The sequence below is a fragment of the Montipora foliosa genome, chromosome 3 (genome assembly GCF_036669935.1).
Source record: "Montipora foliosa isolate CH-2021 chromosome 3, ASM3666993v2, whole genome shotgun sequence".
In the NCBI taxonomy this organism is placed as follows: Eukaryota; Metazoa; Cnidaria; class Anthozoa; order Scleractinia; family Acroporidae; genus Montipora; species Montipora foliosa.
Window position 1 is genome coordinate 26,090,031 of NC_090871.1, and position 17,500 is coordinate 26,107,530.

A 17,500-nucleotide genomic window follows, 5' to 3' on the forward strand; every position below is an offset into this window, starting at 1 on the left:
ATTAATCAGAAATATTTTTCAAAAGCTTTAAAATACAAAACGATGTATAGCATTCTTTTCCAAATTAGAGCTTAAAAGTCCACTTTCAACCGACAGGCATTGCGTGCGCGGAACAATTTTCACATAAATTATGAAAATCCAGCCAAATTTGAAATTCATCCAATCGGATCACTGTGATAAGCAATGCGAATTTCCATAACAAAAACAAACGGTCGAAAAGCCTGTCGGTTGAAGGTGGGCCTTGAATTGTCTCTGAAAAATGGATGGCTATCCCCAATTTTTTTTGGATACCAAGAGTACTTGCTAAGCTCTGCTTTCTCCGCATGGTTTTGAGCCGCGCAAAAACATCCCTGTTTTAATAAGCACCACCCATAGGATCCAAGTATCTCGAGATGTGCACAGCGAATGCACAATGACAATAGTAGGCACCGTCCTTAATGCTGAAACGCCTCCTCCAAAGGCAGTATAAATTATTGTGACACCAGCCGACCCCGGGTTGGGGGGTTACCGCACCTTCAAGTGTTTACATGGAAAAACATGACCCTGGCTAGGCGAGTTACCCAGTGAGGCAGACAAGGCAAGGCAACCCGCCTCAGCAGGTTACCTCACCTATCATGATGTGTAAACATGAGGCTGAAAAAATGAGTTTATATGGACAGGCAGGTTACCCCACTTCCATGTACATGTAAACAGGCCCTAAAGTCTTACCCCCAGAGTCAATTAGAGACCTTTAGCAACAAATTTTTTGGGCAATACCACAAAACCCCGAACCTCGAGAAACCACGTGATCTTGTCTTTGCCATCAAGTTTCCAGACTACGGTTCGAGTTTCAACTTCAGGACACCGTTGTTGCGGTAAGTGATTTACGGCAGCGTTTTATAGCCAGAGATCAATCAGACCTCCCGTTTGACCATATCAGTCACGTTGTTACATCTGTTTGCAACAATTTTGAAGATCAAATATAAGTTTCGGGAGAATTTGAGCTGTTTGATTTGAGAGCAGTTGTGGCAATGAAAAATCCAAGATGGCAGCGCCGATGTGCATAACAGGAACGGCTTGCTAAAGTTCAAACTCGAGCTAACTTCTAACGGCAAACAACTAACCACAAACCACAGTTTGTGGAATATCTCAAAAACGTCAGTGCTAAAGGTTTCTAATGGGTTGAATTATATTTTTAGTACACCTGTTCAAACAGTGTTAAAGTAACTTTTAACTTAATTTTCTTTTATAGGGGATTGGTACAATATATTCCAGACACATTTGTCCCACTTCAAGACTTACCACCACACCCAAGGTATTGTTACCTAATTTAACTGAACCAAACAAATAACATTTGAGACATTTTTTGGAGGTTTTTTTTTAATCTGACAAATGAGATCACCGGAATAGAAGGTAAATGGAGAAAACAGATGTCAAGTAAAAAGTATGATTATTCCATTACTTCATCACATGTGTTGTTAATTTAATGGCTCGAAATAAGTACAGTTGACTCCTAATAACTCGAACCTTGAAGGGAAATTGAAACAGGTTTGAGTTATCAGGAATAAGTTGAGTTAAGCAGTTAGCGAGGGTTCAAGTTTATAATCAGGAGTCGACTGTATGGAAAATCCTGATACCAATATTATTGTAAGTTCTTCTCATCACCAGTACCACACCTGTCTTTGATATGCATGCAGTTCTACATGTAAGTCCTCTGCGGCCCAAAATATTTCAACCAGTGGTTATATTTTTTTGTTTTGTTTTCCTGTGGGCAATAACATACATGTAGGTAGGAAGAGTTGGGAAACCCATAAAACAGAACTGGACAACAGGGATGAAAAACCTCACATCCCCACCTTAGCATCAAGGATATGGCAGTTTGATCCGGTCCACAACAGTAATGAAAGCAGTGTTAAACAAAACCATTGATTAAATTCAGCATGTTTGTGAAGTGTTAATGTTGTAAAAACTTAACTATTCTAATTATTTGTTGTCTTATTTACCGTTTTAGAGTACCATTTGAGGAGAAAGAGAAAGTAAAGGTTAAGAGACAGGAAATAGAGGACGTTAAAGATCTTGATAATTGGCGGCCAGCTGACCCTTTAATACCCACCATGCAGATGTAAATTGAATAATTTTATGTACATAAATTAGATAACAGATTATAGCAAGAAGTGTTCAGTGCAAGTGTTATTTATTTGCAATTTTCTAATCTCAACTTCAACAGTGAGGAACTTTATCCTCCAGCAAGATGGATCTATTGCAAACCCTTCATTTTAACCCCTCACTTCAAATATTTATTATTTGAGTCAGTTTAAAATCTTGCACTTTGTAACATAGAAAAATGACTTTTTCTCAAGTACAGCCTACTATTTAAAAAATGACTGAAAAAAAAACTGGACGGTCAATGTCATAGAACAACTTTTGTAATTTTTAGCCTAAATGCTAGTGGTAAGCCTGAAAAGCAGATGCATGACATATTTTTCCACATACAATTCAATGCTTCAAATAGTTTATGGATATATATATATATATATATATATATATATATATATATATATATATATATGTATATATATATATATATATATATATATATATATATATATATATACCGGTAAATGACAAGATACTGTGCAACAAGATTTTTAATCAGAAAGTTTTTTTTTTTTTTACATGTACATTGAAAACTTGCAACAATGTGAAACTCAATTTTTTTACAAAGATAATATTGGAAACTCCAAGGCACATATGTAACGTTGTTTCTATACTTTTTTGGTCCAAACTTTGGGACCATTTTTATAATAAAAGTACATCAACTTGTAACCCCCAAAAACTGGCTCAAATAAATTTTCACTTTGTTCAGGGTACTTTCCCCATTTTTGTTTTGTAGAAAACAACTTTTGTTCAATCCCAAAACTTTCTCTGTTAGCTATAGAGTTATGACGTCAATTGAAGAACTATTTAAATTGATATCCACTACATCTCAATGGAAAGTGAAGTACCTCATCCAATTTGAAACCTTCTTAGTGCAGTTTACAAGTCATTTTGCTGTCAAGTCAGAAGTCATGTGACTATCAAAACACAATAAATACACGTAGTATAAAGGTATGACAATTTCAACATCTGTTTCTCTCACTTCTGTTGTGTTCTCTCAATTATGTGATAAACAGTTTCCTGAACTGACGTCACTTTCCCCGTTTTTGTTGATTGTCAGACTTGAACCAAAATGGTGTCTTTCTGGGGGAATCTAATTTACTGTAGTTGAAAACAATAATGTTATTAATTGTAGAAATTCAAGGATTTAAGCAAACAAAAATAATTTAGAGATTTGGGTGCACATTACTCTTTTGGAAATGACTTTTTTACAAATTCTTTCTTTGCAATAATAATCTAAAAAATATCATAATAGTACCTCAAGAAAAAAGCACAGAACAAGGAACTTTTTTAGTGACTTCAGAGGTACAGTTAGCTTACATGTAGACGCTCAATTCCATGTGAAGTGATTTGTGAATGCCAAACCCAACCCTAATTGACAAAAACATTAACAAGAATAGGCATGTTTCATGGTCACAATGTTAATTCACATGTCACACAATCTTCTTGATGTTTCCTGCAAGAATTAATAATTTCATTTACCAAATTAAAGTAAATTTCAACTGATTACATGTATATCTGCATTTTGTGTTTATAACAAAAAAAGAACAAAATGGTAGTCACAAATGAACAACAGTATGAACTATTATAGTCTACACTACATGTACTGTACATGTAGGTATGAAATACACAGTCAGACAGCAGCAACATGAAAATGAAAGGAATACTGGTACTCCCATTAAAAATAATAAGTATTATTTTCAATGGGAGTATTAAGCTAAAGGTACAAGCATATTCAGAGCTACTAGTACCTTATTATGTATTTTAAGAATGTCAGGGCACCTCAGAATCTGCTCTGGATTCTTTTTTTAAACTTTACAAAGAGTTTCAATTTGCCTTTCTAACTGCTTTCTGGGAATAAAAAATGGGGGTTATCATCTGAATTAGCTTTTAAACATCTCCAAAATTTACAAGATCATTTCAATGTTCAAATTGGCCTGACTCCTTAGATTGCACACTGAGCAGTGCCAGTGAAATCAGGGATACCATATCTTATTTCCCAGCAGGGAGGTCCATATTGCAAACAACTGTGACCTACATGTAGGTCTTGAAAATGCACGGAGGGCAGGTTTTTCAGCACCTAGTTTTTTGCTACATTGTATTTGGATCACCCTTAGGAGGATGATGATAATAATAATGGCACCGACATCACAGAGGTCATGAGTTTGAATCCATTGAAGCCTACTGAATTTTTCAGGTGTCTAAGAGACAATATTACTATTATTGTCCCGATACGTGTGAGGATCACTTTAGAATCTACATTTCATAAATAGTAATGATGATGATATAAATAATAATACTTATTATTATTATTATTATTATTATTATTATTATTATTATTATTTATATACCTAATAGAGTGTTGAAGAGATTGATAAGGTCCTCTTTGCTGTTCATATCCTGTCTTCTGCTAGGTGGAACATCAAGCTGGTAGTCAGGTCCATAAGCCAAAAAGTTCTGTAACATAAGTTGGAAAAAAAAATGAAGAAGTGTTTAAATGTAGATACATGTACTGAGTAAGTAGATTTTTTTTTTCATTTTACCAGTTTTAGCACTCCCTTCAATTGCACTGTTGTTGGTTACTCTTACGTTCTGGTCGATCACTTCTTTCCAAGTCGACCACTCATGGAATATGCTTTTCAGGGACTGAGGCCAAATACCTCTAAATACATGTACAATTTGCGAATTAACTTTTGTTTTTTGACAAGTAAATATTTCATCTGGCTTTCAAAGAATACTACCCTGTGAGTCTCTTTCGATCTTCCTAGATAAGTCGGGTCCTCTTCCCAACTTATCTAGGAAGATCAAAAGAGACTCTGCTCACAGGGTAGCAGAATACTTACGACATCTACAAATCAATACATGTATATTTAAACTAGAGAAGGACAATACAACAACAATGAAACAAAGAACAGCAAAGAAATGGGAACCGCTATTACATGTACTTTAAAAAACAGCCCCTTGTTCTCCAACTGTACAGGTATCCCATCTTGTAGAGTATAATTGGTCACTCATCTCAAAACCAATAGCTCTTCTTTTCTACTACCGGTATTTTGTAAACATATTCCATGTGTGTGTGTGTGTACGTCAGTGTGGGGAGTGGGGGTTGTGGTACTTGTGTGTCAAAAACATGTAAACGAATCACAAATATTGTAAGGTAATTTTCCTAGTACAGTAAGTTATTGTAACACTTACTTCTATGGCATTCTTTGTTTAATAATCATGGTAAATAAAAAACGTCTCACAGAGTTACCGGTATACTGTTATGTGAGACAGGGCATACTGTCCTATACCAATTGAGGGGAAATTACAAAGGAAACACTGCTCTTTCTCCTCAGTTACATCTATTTTAGAATTCTGAATTGGTCCTGCTGGGGTTCAAATCCAAACTCCCTCACAAAAGTGCACTCTTCACTGAGCCAGCTGGTCTGTGGCACATATCTACTGTCACTCATAAGGTAGCAGATAAAAATACCACAGAGATGATGCTGATGACATTTAAATAGTCTAGCCCTTTTCCCCTTTTATTGGGTGACGTTAACTGAGTATAAATTAACAGAAAAAATAACATTTATAGTAAGAAAGGAAAAAACTCAGACAAACAAGGGAGGAAAAAAGGTGTTTTATCTAACAGGGCAGAGTTCCAACAGGACGCATGGACCAGGTGGCACCCATGCCAGCTAATTGCTAAAACATCAACAACAATAACAATAATAATTTTATAAATAAACTTTAAAAATAAAGATTTACAGAGAACAAAAAATGCTACATACAATGTACATGTACTTAAATTGATAAAGTAAGTCTAAAAAATAAAGTGACAAACCAAATATTCAAGTTCAAAGTGATTATGAAACAAACTGCAACCAGATATTTGGTTGGTATTAAAATCAAAAATTAATAATAAATCTCCTCCAGAAAGACTCCTTTATTGTTTGGCACATCTTCAAAAAATGCTGCCAATTCAGGAGATCAGCAAGTGTTGATGAATTGGAGCAAAGGTTTTACATAATTATCTGAAATGACTACAGTTCAAGCATTTTCAGATGACATTATCTCACATAACAAAGGCAGTACCTACTCAGTTAATTGAAGTGCTACTATGACCAAAACATTTCTGTGGATTTAAAAACTATATTAACTAAACACTAAGTGACCCAAGTTTTAAGCCTTGATTTACTTACTTAATTAATTAATTAATTAATTAATTAAGAAGACACCTGTTTATCTTAACTGGAATGTTTCTATTTAATGGTCTGCAATTACTAATTTTAAAATCTTGAGAGCTGGATCAAGGAGAAAATGACATCAAGGACTCATTAGTTTACCGTAAGAATGCAATGCATGTGTATACTTCTGAATTAATATGCAGCACAGGAGTTTTGGACTTTCAGGCTTTTAAAATTGTGTTTTGCACATAATTATAATAAGCTGCATTTCCAAGCTGAAATTATAAGCCAGTGAGTAAATGATGTCACTTTACACCAGATCCAACCCTGAGGTCCAATCGATCAGTTTTGAACGTGATCAATAATGGCAAACCAAAATGAAATCCAAAACTTAGTAAACAGCTTTCGGATAAAAATCAAAGCTCAAAATTTTGCCAGCCAGGTATTAAGCAAATGTACACACTTTCAAAATCTGAAGAAAAAAAAGTATGTGATTTTCAGTCATGGATACGCAAAGCATGTACTAAGCAACTACTGTTAGGGGTCAGAATATGCAAAATTGTCACTCACTCAGATGTAAACTAATCGATAAGACAACGATTTTTTTTTAAGATATGCCAAATTGCGTTTCACTTTCTGAAGTAATGCCGCAACATAATACATTGAAAATTAATTAATATTTCTACTTTTCTGCGTTCCGATGGGATAGATACTCGTTGCCGTCAGCATGTGTTGCCGAGCCATTGCTCAGTGGAAGATTAAAGGTGTCACTGTGCTATGGTTGTGGAAAATTGAAGGCAGTGTGGCCGAGTGGTAAGGGCCCGTGCCTTGATATCCGGAGACGCCAGGTTCAAGACTGCATTCTGACCACTCGCTGAATTTGTTTCAGGTAGTCTCTGGTTCAATTTCCTGCCCTAAATAATAAAGTTACATTATTTCCCTTTCATCTGTGTGTGTTTATTTGTCATCAGTTTTCTCAAAAAATTCCCCCAATGCCAGTGAAGGTCCATTTTTGCTGTTGATGTTTCATTCCACCCCATACTCTTCCATTTTGGTAAAACTCTGCTGACACATGCAAATGCAGACTACAAATAAAGCACATACCGGTACATATTGCCCATGTTAAAGGTTTGTGATAGTGGAAAGTCAACAGAGGGTCAACAATACTGTATGAGGCTTCTTCAAGTTAAGAAAATTGTTAAAAAAGTGAATTATAACCCAGTTAATTAAGTCGTTGCACTTGTATTGTCTTGTATTCAATGGGCTTCTCATAAAACCCCAGCCTTCACATTCTACAAAAGTGAGTAAATCTGCCTTGAATGATACTATATCACTATATCAGTCCACAATAAATCTAAAGAGGATGAGCCAACAAGCAAGAAAAGAAAAATATACAAATTTCAAAGAGCAGGGTTAAATGAATTCGAGTAGCTAGAGTGGGATTCAAAGAAAGAATTGATGAGCTCCAGATACTGTTTAGCTTTCCCTGTGCATTCATCTTCATCGTTAGTCAATGGTTCCCTGCTAGCAGAGGTCTGTTTTCTTCTGTGTTCACTGGGCTGATGAGTACGGGAAAAGAGACCTCTGCCATGGGTTGAAAGCATGTGCAGCGGTTACTTAGCAACCGAATCCTCAGGAGATGCTTCAAGTTTGTGTAGGCTCACTTAACAACAGCCGGAATTACTGTAAAGGAATGCGCGAGACATAGCGGCCTATGACGACGACGTCAAATGCGCAGGATTTATTTCTGTCACTTGGTGACCTGATGGAATCATTGAAGTACACGTCTATTATCAACTATGAAGTTGTGTATCTATTCCAGTTTTCAAATATATTTTGTTTGGTTACAAGTGTACATTGAAAAGAAAATACATGATGAGAACTTTTCTGTTATCACGAATGTCCTTTAACAGGATGACAACATGTAATAATATGTTGTTGAAATTGAGAGGTCAAGTTGATTTAAAAACCACAACAATTTTAAGGCTGTCTCAAACAAAAAGTAAGTCAGCCTTAGTTAAAACAACAAACACAGGATTAAAATAAAATACAAAACACTGAAGATGACATAATAATGTCTTAAGTTCTGATTTTCTGTTGGAACAGGTGTTCCCAGTGGTTTTATAAGCTGTGCTCCTAACATTTTCTGCTGTGTGCCTAAAATTTTGGTAGTGCGCCTAGAAATATACACTCAGTAGCACAATTTAAGTGCTCCCAAAGCCAAAAATACACTTTGAGCCCTGCTTTTAGCTTGTTGTAACTTACTGTAATCTGTTTATTTTCTTTCTTTTTCTTTGTATGTGTGGCAAATAAATAAAAATAAACAAATAAACCTCTCCATAGCTGTGTTTACAAAGTTGAGAAATATCCAGCTGTTTCTGGTATCATCTTCTTGTGTGTGTAGTTGAACAGTGAAGCATTCATTTTCAATAAGAATTCACTCTTTCCTAGCTGAATGGCTATCCTCTGGTACTTCACACATGCAGGCTTTTAACAACCTAGGCTTGTAAAAAGGTTTAACTCATGGACCCCTGAGAGTGAGACTTCATAGATTTTGCTCTGTCTAATGCCAGATGACTTTACTCGTCAATAGGGGCGTCCTAGTGCGTTTGAGGTGTGAATGGGTTAAAGGAGCCAAAAATACTGGTTGGCGATTATTTTCCCCTTGCTCTTTTGCATCTATAAAATATAACTAAATACAGCTGTTTCATGATCTGTTCCAGACTTTGTGAAAAGTTCTCAAACTCATTAATAATTCATAAGCCAAAAACAAAAGAAATCACTACCGTGAAGGAAGTTTGGATATGTGGTCTTAATTAGCATAAAATTTCGCCAACTTTGATCCCAAACATCTCTTAAAATACTGATTCCTTTGAGAAGCAAAGAAGGAGTGTTTCATCAGATATCCAACTACCTCGAAATTGGTTAAAAAACTCAGCCTTCGGCCTTGTTTTTCAACTCGCTTCTCTGTGTTTGGATATCCGATGAAACACTCCTTCTCGTGTTTAATATATTACTTGAAAAATTTTGGAAACAATCCTTGTTTTTACCTATTGCAAAGTGACGCAGTCATAGCTGTTTACATAGTTGAGGACCCTTCAGATATTTAAGAGTGACCTACTGTAGTGTAGCCTGCCAACGATAACACATTCTTTTTAGATAAAAATCAAACACAAATTCAGTCAGTATTCCCTAACAAGATCAGAAACCAACTGATTGCAACAGAATTCCCATTTTGTAAGCAATGTATGGATCCGCGAGTTCTTCATAGTTTTCCTTTGACTTGTTAATCATACAGTAGTGGCACCAAGAGTAATAGCTTGGCCAGGGATTTCAAACCACACCCTTACTTTGACAGATAGACATCTCTAATCCCACTGGGCAATATCCTTGGGAACCAAATGTGTGGTACTTACCTCATGTTCTGGGATGTCGGAAGAGAGTGACTGATTGAGAACTATGCTCGTCAAGTATGTCCAACACCTTGCTGCATTTTTTACATTGTATCCTCCTGATTACAAGAAAGAAGCCTTGAAGTCTAAAACCAATTAATGCATTTTCTACTGCAAGACAGCCAAAACAGTCGACACAGGGACAACAAAATCAGAGCAAGATTTACCAGCTGGTTTATTACAAATAAAACAAAAGTATGCAAGAAGAACAGGAACTAGTAACGCTGTACTTGTTGATGCCAACTGAATCAACGGAAGGTCTTGATGAGCTAAATGAAGCTTACTCAGAGTAGATGCAAGGAAATTATGAGTACAATAAATTATTCTAAACCTATCAAGGGTATCTAACAACCCAAGAAGTAAACACAGGATTTTCCTAAGATAAATGGGTGTAAGATATCTTGTACCTCCCCAAAAAAGGATTGGTATTTAAGGGAAACAAGAAACATGTACTGTAGTTGAGCAAAAGGTGTGTTATGAAATTTTACAATTTAAGAAAAACACATGAAATGTAAGGTGAATCAAATTGTGAAGTAAAGTTAAAGTAATAAATTTACTTAAAACGACTTACTTAAAGTGACCTTAAATTGTCACAATACAATATTAATTTTTTTAAAATTTGATAACGTACATGTACATCCCATTCTACTTTGGTGCTCAGTAACCTTCCTTTGAGGCTTAGAGTTGAGTTTGCTTTAATGCAAACTTAACTCGTCAAAAGTTCAATAAAGTAGAATTATTTGTTGTCAAAGGCAACAGCTTCATTGAAGGTCACTAAACAAATGATACAATGTAAAATGGAGAGGGCAAAACAGAGTCAAGAAACAATTGCGGAGGACCAGGTACCCAAAGGAGACAGGGGGAAGTCATACTGTACTCTAATTGGGTATGACTTAGCCCTTTCAGTCCGACCTATAAGAGTGAGACTTAGAGTTTTTATTCTGATGCCAGACAATTTACTCATAGATGGGCTGCTTCAGGGATGAATGGGTTATGAAGTAAAAGAAAAATGCATACATTAAAATTCATCCTCTTGTTCAATTCATGCCCTGTCTTCTGAAATTGCACATGCTTTAATGGATCAACGAAGAAACTTCCCTTATACTGTGTAAGAAACTGTCACCCTCGTTGCACATAGGCTTATTATTACTAAATCAAGTCAGTTGGTCAAAAACAGATATTGTAATTTCACCTCCACCTAGTAGCAAAAGTGGTAGATTCCAGTCCATGAGGCGTTTAACACATTCTCCGATACCTTGCTGGGTGAGGTTAAAAGAGGCCATGGGATCACCAGCTAAAGTATCAACTCCACATTGACAAACTACAGCTTTGGGCTTGAACTTCAGCTTTACCTCTGACAATACCCTGTAAAAAATAGAAGACTTAGTGCAAAGTTGCTTCTTATTCTTGCAGATCTCAAGAGGTACAATGTATCACTGAAATTTACAGAGCCATTTCCTACAGTAAATGAGAAAGCACATATTTTTTCTTTTCCTATGCTTGTGTTTGTAAATTTAGGGAAATACTTTGCCCAATAATTTTTTATACATGTACGTGCAGCTTAATTAATTAAATTAGTGTATGACAGGATGGGCGCATTTCAAATTGCCCCTGGCCTAGACAAACCTGACAGAAAAAAACACTGGCAAATAACTGAATTACCTATGCTACAAAGTAACATGAATTCATGCCATAACCTGATTTAAAGCCAACCTTACAAATACAAATGCTGCCGTGATATATCTGATGGCAGCACTCACATAAACACTACAGTGGCACTTATATTCCAAACAATCTAGACTAAATGGGTTGGTTAGTATCCACTTGGAGTCCAGACACACTTGGAGTCAGGCAATCTGCTGCCTGCGAGAGGTTCATCAAAAATGTGTGTCAGCATCCACCCCTCATGAATGTTATAGAAACTAAGCCATGAAACAGTGAAACACCAAACAGTGAAACCAAAACAGTGAAATGAAAGACTGAAACATCATATGTGACCCCACCATACACTGAATAATAACCAAAAAAGGTTGGATTTTGAGATTACATATCATTTTAAACCCAGCTAGGCTTAATTAGGCCTAAAATGTTATTGCTCCTAATTTATTAAGATTTAAGATTAGGATTCAAATTAAGATTAATAAGATTAGGAGCAATAATCTTTTAGGCCTAATTAGCCCTAAAACAATATCTAATTGCAAATTAGTATCAGTTTGTATTCAATGTATGGTGGGGTCATAAATGGTGTTTTGGTATTTCATTTCGTTGTTTCGTGGTTTAGTTTAATACCTCAATGTTATCCCCTCCCACACACACAGTGTATCAAGAGTGTGAAACTCTCTGGGTAACTGCAATCTGAGTCCTTTAGTCCTTGGTCAGACTAAATGACTTTGTTACTGTAAAACATCAATGTACATGTATTCTGTGACTATGACGTACTGTATGTTTATTGCTGGCCTACCTGGCAATTCAGTAAATACTGCAAATGTGTAGCATAAACAAGCCTCTATCTATTGATCAATCTATCTATCTATCTTATTTAGTTCTTTAAGGGATCTCCAAAGTCTCTGAAGTTTTCCTTATTGACCATAAACAAACCAGCCATACTAATAACCCTTCCTTGAAGTCTTCAGGACTGCACTGTGAAGCGTACAGCTCAATTAGAAAGGCATATGTACACTGTAAGGTATTGTTAGCATCCGCTACACAGTCTGTGTAACTCAGCCCAGGTATTAACCCCCAACCAGCAGGACTTACATGTAAATTCAGTGAACAGGTGGCAACTCATAGTTTCTGTTTGCCAATTTATGCATCTGAGTGCCAATCAACAATCACCAGTTTGTAATAACTAAAGCAGGTTGGGGTCTTTAATCGAGACGGTTAGTACAGTACTGTTGTGAAGACAATAAAGAACAAAAACTTGCCAGTTGTCTTTAATACAATCTGGATTTCAGTCTGGCTATTAAGTGGACCCTAAGATACTGTATCCTACACAGTACAATTAACTACATGTATAATACCAGGCTATGCTTGATACCAATAATTAATTAATAACCCAATAATAATAATAATAATAATAATAATTTTATAACCCACTGACTCCTGGGAGTGGTCAGAATTACCGTATTTACCCGTGTATAATACTCACTTTTTTCCTGCTAAAACAGCTTCGAAAATTGAGATGCCTATTATACACGGAATCCATTGTTTTAGACATGTGTCCCTCATTAGCATATAAACGAAGACACTGGTTTTGGATTGAAAAGTAAAAGGCTTAACCAAGAGTTAAAAATTTAGATCCACTAATAAATTAACCTTGAATAACTGAACAACATAACCTTCACTTTTGAGCAATTATAACGGAAACATCAAAATGGCCAAAGAAAAACTCAACGGAGTTTACAATGCCGGTCTGATAAATAACGCTCATTAATTTCGCTGTTATATTATAAAACTTTGCAAAGAACACAACTACCCACTACAGATCCCCACTACATGTTACTGGAAATATGGACAAAACGCCACTGATCTTCGATATGCCGCTGATCAACATTACACCGCAGAGAAGAACTGTCACGACCGGAAATGAGAAGAATCACGCAACTGTTTTGTTAGTGTGTGCTGGTGATGGATTAAAATTAAGACTAATGGTGATTTTCAAGAGGAAAACGGTGCCTAAAGTTGAAAACAAGCACAGGGTTATCACCGACGCCCAAGAGAAAGGCCGAATGAAGACTTTGGCGTACTCCATGTGGTGGACTGGGGAGACAAAGAAGCCTGCTTGTTTATGCTTTCGAAGCTCATGTGACGGAAAGCATGAAAGCAGCATTTGCAGATAAAACACCGAATGATTTAGCAGTAATTCTTGGCAGATTGAACTCAGTTCTGCAGCCCCTTAATGTTTCTTTAAGTAAACCGCCAATCAAGCCCTCAGAAGAAATCATCGCTCTGTGGATCACTGTTGCATTTAAACGTGATATCCTGAAGAGATGATTGAGTCGAATTTTGTTAAATATGGAGTAGTAAGAAAACCTTGATGATACACAAGATGATCTTGTGGACGGACAACAAGATGATCTTGTCGATGACGACTCTCGTGCGAGAGAAGTGCTGTTTGATTGTGACTATGAGTTGGAGTTTATATGAAGGTTTCAGTTTTTAAACACTTTACATAGGCTTATTTACTTTACTGTTGTAAGTAGTGAAACAAATTTTCTTATCCAGAAAATGGCTTTTTTTCACGCTAGTTTTGCATGTACAATTTCTCTGTTTTCTGCTTGAACTTTTTTTTTTCAAAATGCAGTCCAAAATTGGGGTGCGTATTATACACGGGTGTGTATTATACACGGGTAAATATGGGTAGATTTTACTCTGTTTAATGCCACACAATTTTACTCGTCAGTGGGATGCGGTTTTGGGGTTAAAAGGTTAATTATTACTATTTTGACTGGACTGACAGGCTAACATTGCAATGTCTTGAAGAAAGTTTGATCACAAGTGACAGAGCTGTTTTGACCTGCAATTGGCCATAGGTAACCAGGTATTGACAATAAGTACAAACAAGAGTGTTTCACTATACCTGGAAAAGATCTGTACAAAAGGTTTATCTGTAATTCCATCTTTAAGAGGCACATTGACAGTGTAGTACCTTCCTTTCCCTTCACCAACATCCATATATGATCCAGTCCCTGGCCAGATAATCAATCAATGATAGATTTAACTTTTTCATACAGATGTCCTTTATCAAAAGGATACCACAAAAAAATTAAAGATCACAAATTACTGTCTTACATGTACTTTTGTTTGAAATTTTCACTGTCCATGCAAATGCTTTATGTTCCTGCAGCAGAAATTCTAGCTATTGAAATATTAAATTTTGTGAAATCTTTGCTTAAAAATCTAAATGACAACATGTAGGAAGCTGTCATGTAGTTTACAAAAACTTAAAATAATATTACCTGGAAAAAATCCAGGGGAGAATTTATGAAATGATACAGACATCACTTTTGATGTGAATGAAAATGCATCTTCAACACCTAGAAATAAATGAAAGTAAACAACAAAATATTTCATCATTCAATCAATTTATGGTGTTAACTTCACGATAATTGCACTGTTACTAGTTTCTTCAGTAATGTATTGTTATTTCATAAGTTTATGTGGTTGCTAAAATAACAATGAAATAGATTAGCTCATAGACTAAGAGCATTAATTTTTCCACGAAAAATAATTTAGTTACACTTTTCAGCACTATACATGTATGTCAAAGGCCCAACTAATTAATGGACCTATATATTCATGATGGTCGGCACGTTGGATTTGCTACTATCATGCAAATTAGCTACACACTTCTGAGGGGGCAAACAACACAAGTTCAAGCGGTTATAACAAACATCTTAGCCACACAGATGATTTGTTTTATGGCCATTGAATGTTTCTCACCTAAGTAGTAAAATAGAATGATTACACAAGTTAATTCAATGTTTGTTTTAATGGAAAATGAGCAGATAACAAAGTAGGCAATCAAAGATATAAAATTATTATAAAAGGTACTTAATTCTAAATCTAAAATGTACTTTTAGCAATGTTATTTCAATATTTTGACGAGCTGTTTTACCGCAATTTGCCTTTTTTCCAATGTTTGCCCCCCAGCATAACACATGACTAATTTGCACGACAATTTGAAAACCGACATGACGGCTATCATGAGTAAGGCCTATTTCAATCAAGTCTTAACTTGGGCAACATGCATTTTCTCTCAGTCTGTGACCACACACTGAGGGTGATTCACTGTGACGAAAAATACTCACCATCTCCATGGTGAAGGTCAATATCAATGTAGAGGACTCGATCAAACTTCTCTCGTAACTTGAGAATTCCCAGTACAACATCATTGACATAGCAGAATCCAGCAGCTTCATCCCTAACATCATTGAAAGACCAAAATTACTCAAAGCTTAATACCATAATGGCCAGAGCTTGTCAATAAAACATGCTGCTCATGCATGCCATGGACATGTTTATATTTGGATATTCCACCTGTGTGCATGGTGCCAGCCTCCTTCCCAGTTGATTGCTATATTACACTCCTGCCTATCCAGTAGCTCTGCTGCAGTCAGTGTACCTCCAGCGATGATGGATACACAGTTGAACAACTCATCAAATACTGGACAGTCAAAGCCTAAAACAAAATATTCAAAATGCATAGTAATTATACCAATTCATATGAGAGTACAATGTACATGTATTAATGAAATGCATGATTGCCCTTCTCACCCCAACTCTACCCTCATTCTAAACAGGCATCAAAGTCTGCATGAAAATCCTCAGATTCCCACCAAATTAAAAAATTAATTAATAGTCAGTAGTAAGTACCATTAGATTATATTTATAGTTTCAGCAGGGCTCGAAATTGCGACCAATATACAGCCCCATTTTCGACTTGTGTTCACCTTTGCTCTTTCGAAACAAAAGGGTGCTAGTTTCGAAAACGACGACCTAACACCTCGAAAACGAAGGCCTCGAAAATGCTTGAAAACGAAGACAGGTCTCGAAAACGTAGAAAAAAACGGAAAATTAAGGTTAATTCAAATGTTATTTTTGAAGAGTTAATCCATCGTAATGCCGGAATGTCGGCTAACCGGGGTGAGAATTTTCCATGTAATCGCAAACTTGATTTTTGGGATGTATTTCTCAGACGTGCCGCGATCTCGGCTAAACGAACCAGCCCGGCTCATGTAATCGCGGCCCCTTAGATCTGCTTAGGACTAACTCTTCAAAAATAACGTTTGAATTAACCTCAATTGTACGTTTTTCGAGTGGGTCTTCGTTTTCGAGGGCTCAGGTCTTCGGTCTTCGTTTTCGGTGTCTTTGTTTTCGTAACCACCACAAAAGGGTTAGCAGTTCCCACTTCGCTGCTAGTTTTGCGAAAATAAACAAAGAAATGACAAAATTATTTTTTTTCTCACCGTGAACTTTCTTTCAATCTGAAGATAGCGTCATTGTAGCGTAATTTAGCTGCGATGTTACGTGCACAACTCCATATATCAGTCCCCATTTTCAGCGGTTTAGTTACACACAAGTATTGCGGGCTCATACTTTATTTTGTTTCCCCACACACGGTTGACAACGCTGTGAACACCACAGCGTTTTGTGTTCCCTCGTGTTATCTGTTCCCTCGCACACTGAGCACTAGTGCTGTGCGTTCCCCCTTCCCGGTGTCTGACATTTGCAGACTGCCTACAAATAGCACTGATAAACAGTATTTTAGAGTCTAAGCATCCATTTCAAAGAGCGCTGATAAACAGTATAAGAACCCGTTTTAAAACAGTTAGCTTTCAATAATTGATTTAGGGTTAGTCTGCAGTCTGTGGTCTGCAGTCTGCAAATGTCAGACACCGCCCCCTTCCCTCCACATAAAACTTCAAAATTCAATTGCTGACCTAAGAATACATCAAAACAAAAAGAAATATGAAAGTAAAGGAAAGTAATCACGCCATAACGGTAAGTATGATAGCAGAATATAAATACAGAAAGCATATCCTAAACATTCATAAAAGCTAACCTTAAGCCTTTAAACTTTTGATTAGGTCTAATAGGCCTAAGGTTAGCGTTTTTTTTTGCATGTTTAGGATACCTTCTGTACTAATAAAACAATGACCTGAGACCCGTAAAAAGTACCAGCACTGAAATGTTCGATGCGGAGAGAAGGGGGAACACACAGCACTAGTGCTCGGTGTTCGG

At 36.3% G+C, this 17,500-nt stretch overlaps 2 protein-coding genes across 3 annotated transcripts in view; one reads left to right on the forward strand and one right to left on the reverse strand.

Annotated features, from left to right (window-relative positions):
* LOC137997176 (uncharacterized) overlaps nucleotides 1–5,385 on the forward strand; it is a 12,173-nt gene extending 6,788 nt beyond the window's left edge. The window contains exons 6-8 of the mRNA XM_068843014.1: nucleotides 1,232–1,294; nucleotides 1,991–2,101; nucleotides 4,551–5,385. Coding sequence (XP_068699115.1) covers nucleotides 1,232–1,294; nucleotides 1,991–2,101; nucleotides 4,551–4,599 — 223 coding nt within the window. The 3' untranslated portion in view covers nucleotides 4,600–5,385. The remainder of the gene's footprint in view (nucleotides 1–1,231; nucleotides 1,295–1,990; nucleotides 2,102–4,550) is intronic.
* Nucleotides 2,610–17,500, reverse strand: part of LOC137997175 (histone deacetylase 8-like) — an 18,549-nt gene continuing 3,658 nt past the window's right edge. The window contains exons 4-11 of one of the 2 annotated variants that reach the window (XM_068843012.1): nucleotides 15,797–15,938; nucleotides 15,568–15,680; nucleotides 14,716–14,793; nucleotides 14,337–14,445; nucleotides 10,950–11,122; nucleotides 9,722–9,816; nucleotides 4,488–4,593; nucleotides 2,610–3,592 (exon numbers count right to left, since the gene is read on the reverse strand). In XM_068843012.1, coding sequence (XP_068699113.1) covers nucleotides 3,570–3,592; nucleotides 4,488–4,593; nucleotides 9,722–9,816; nucleotides 10,950–11,122; nucleotides 14,337–14,445; nucleotides 14,716–14,793; nucleotides 15,568–15,680; nucleotides 15,797–15,938 — 839 coding nt within the window. In that variant the 3' untranslated portion in view covers nucleotides 2,610–3,569. The remainder of the gene's footprint in view (nucleotides 3,593–4,487; nucleotides 4,594–9,721; nucleotides 9,817–10,949; nucleotides 11,123–14,336; nucleotides 14,446–14,715; nucleotides 14,794–15,567; nucleotides 15,681–15,796; nucleotides 15,939–17,500) is intronic. The other variant, XM_068843013.1, reaches the window with a different exon arrangement.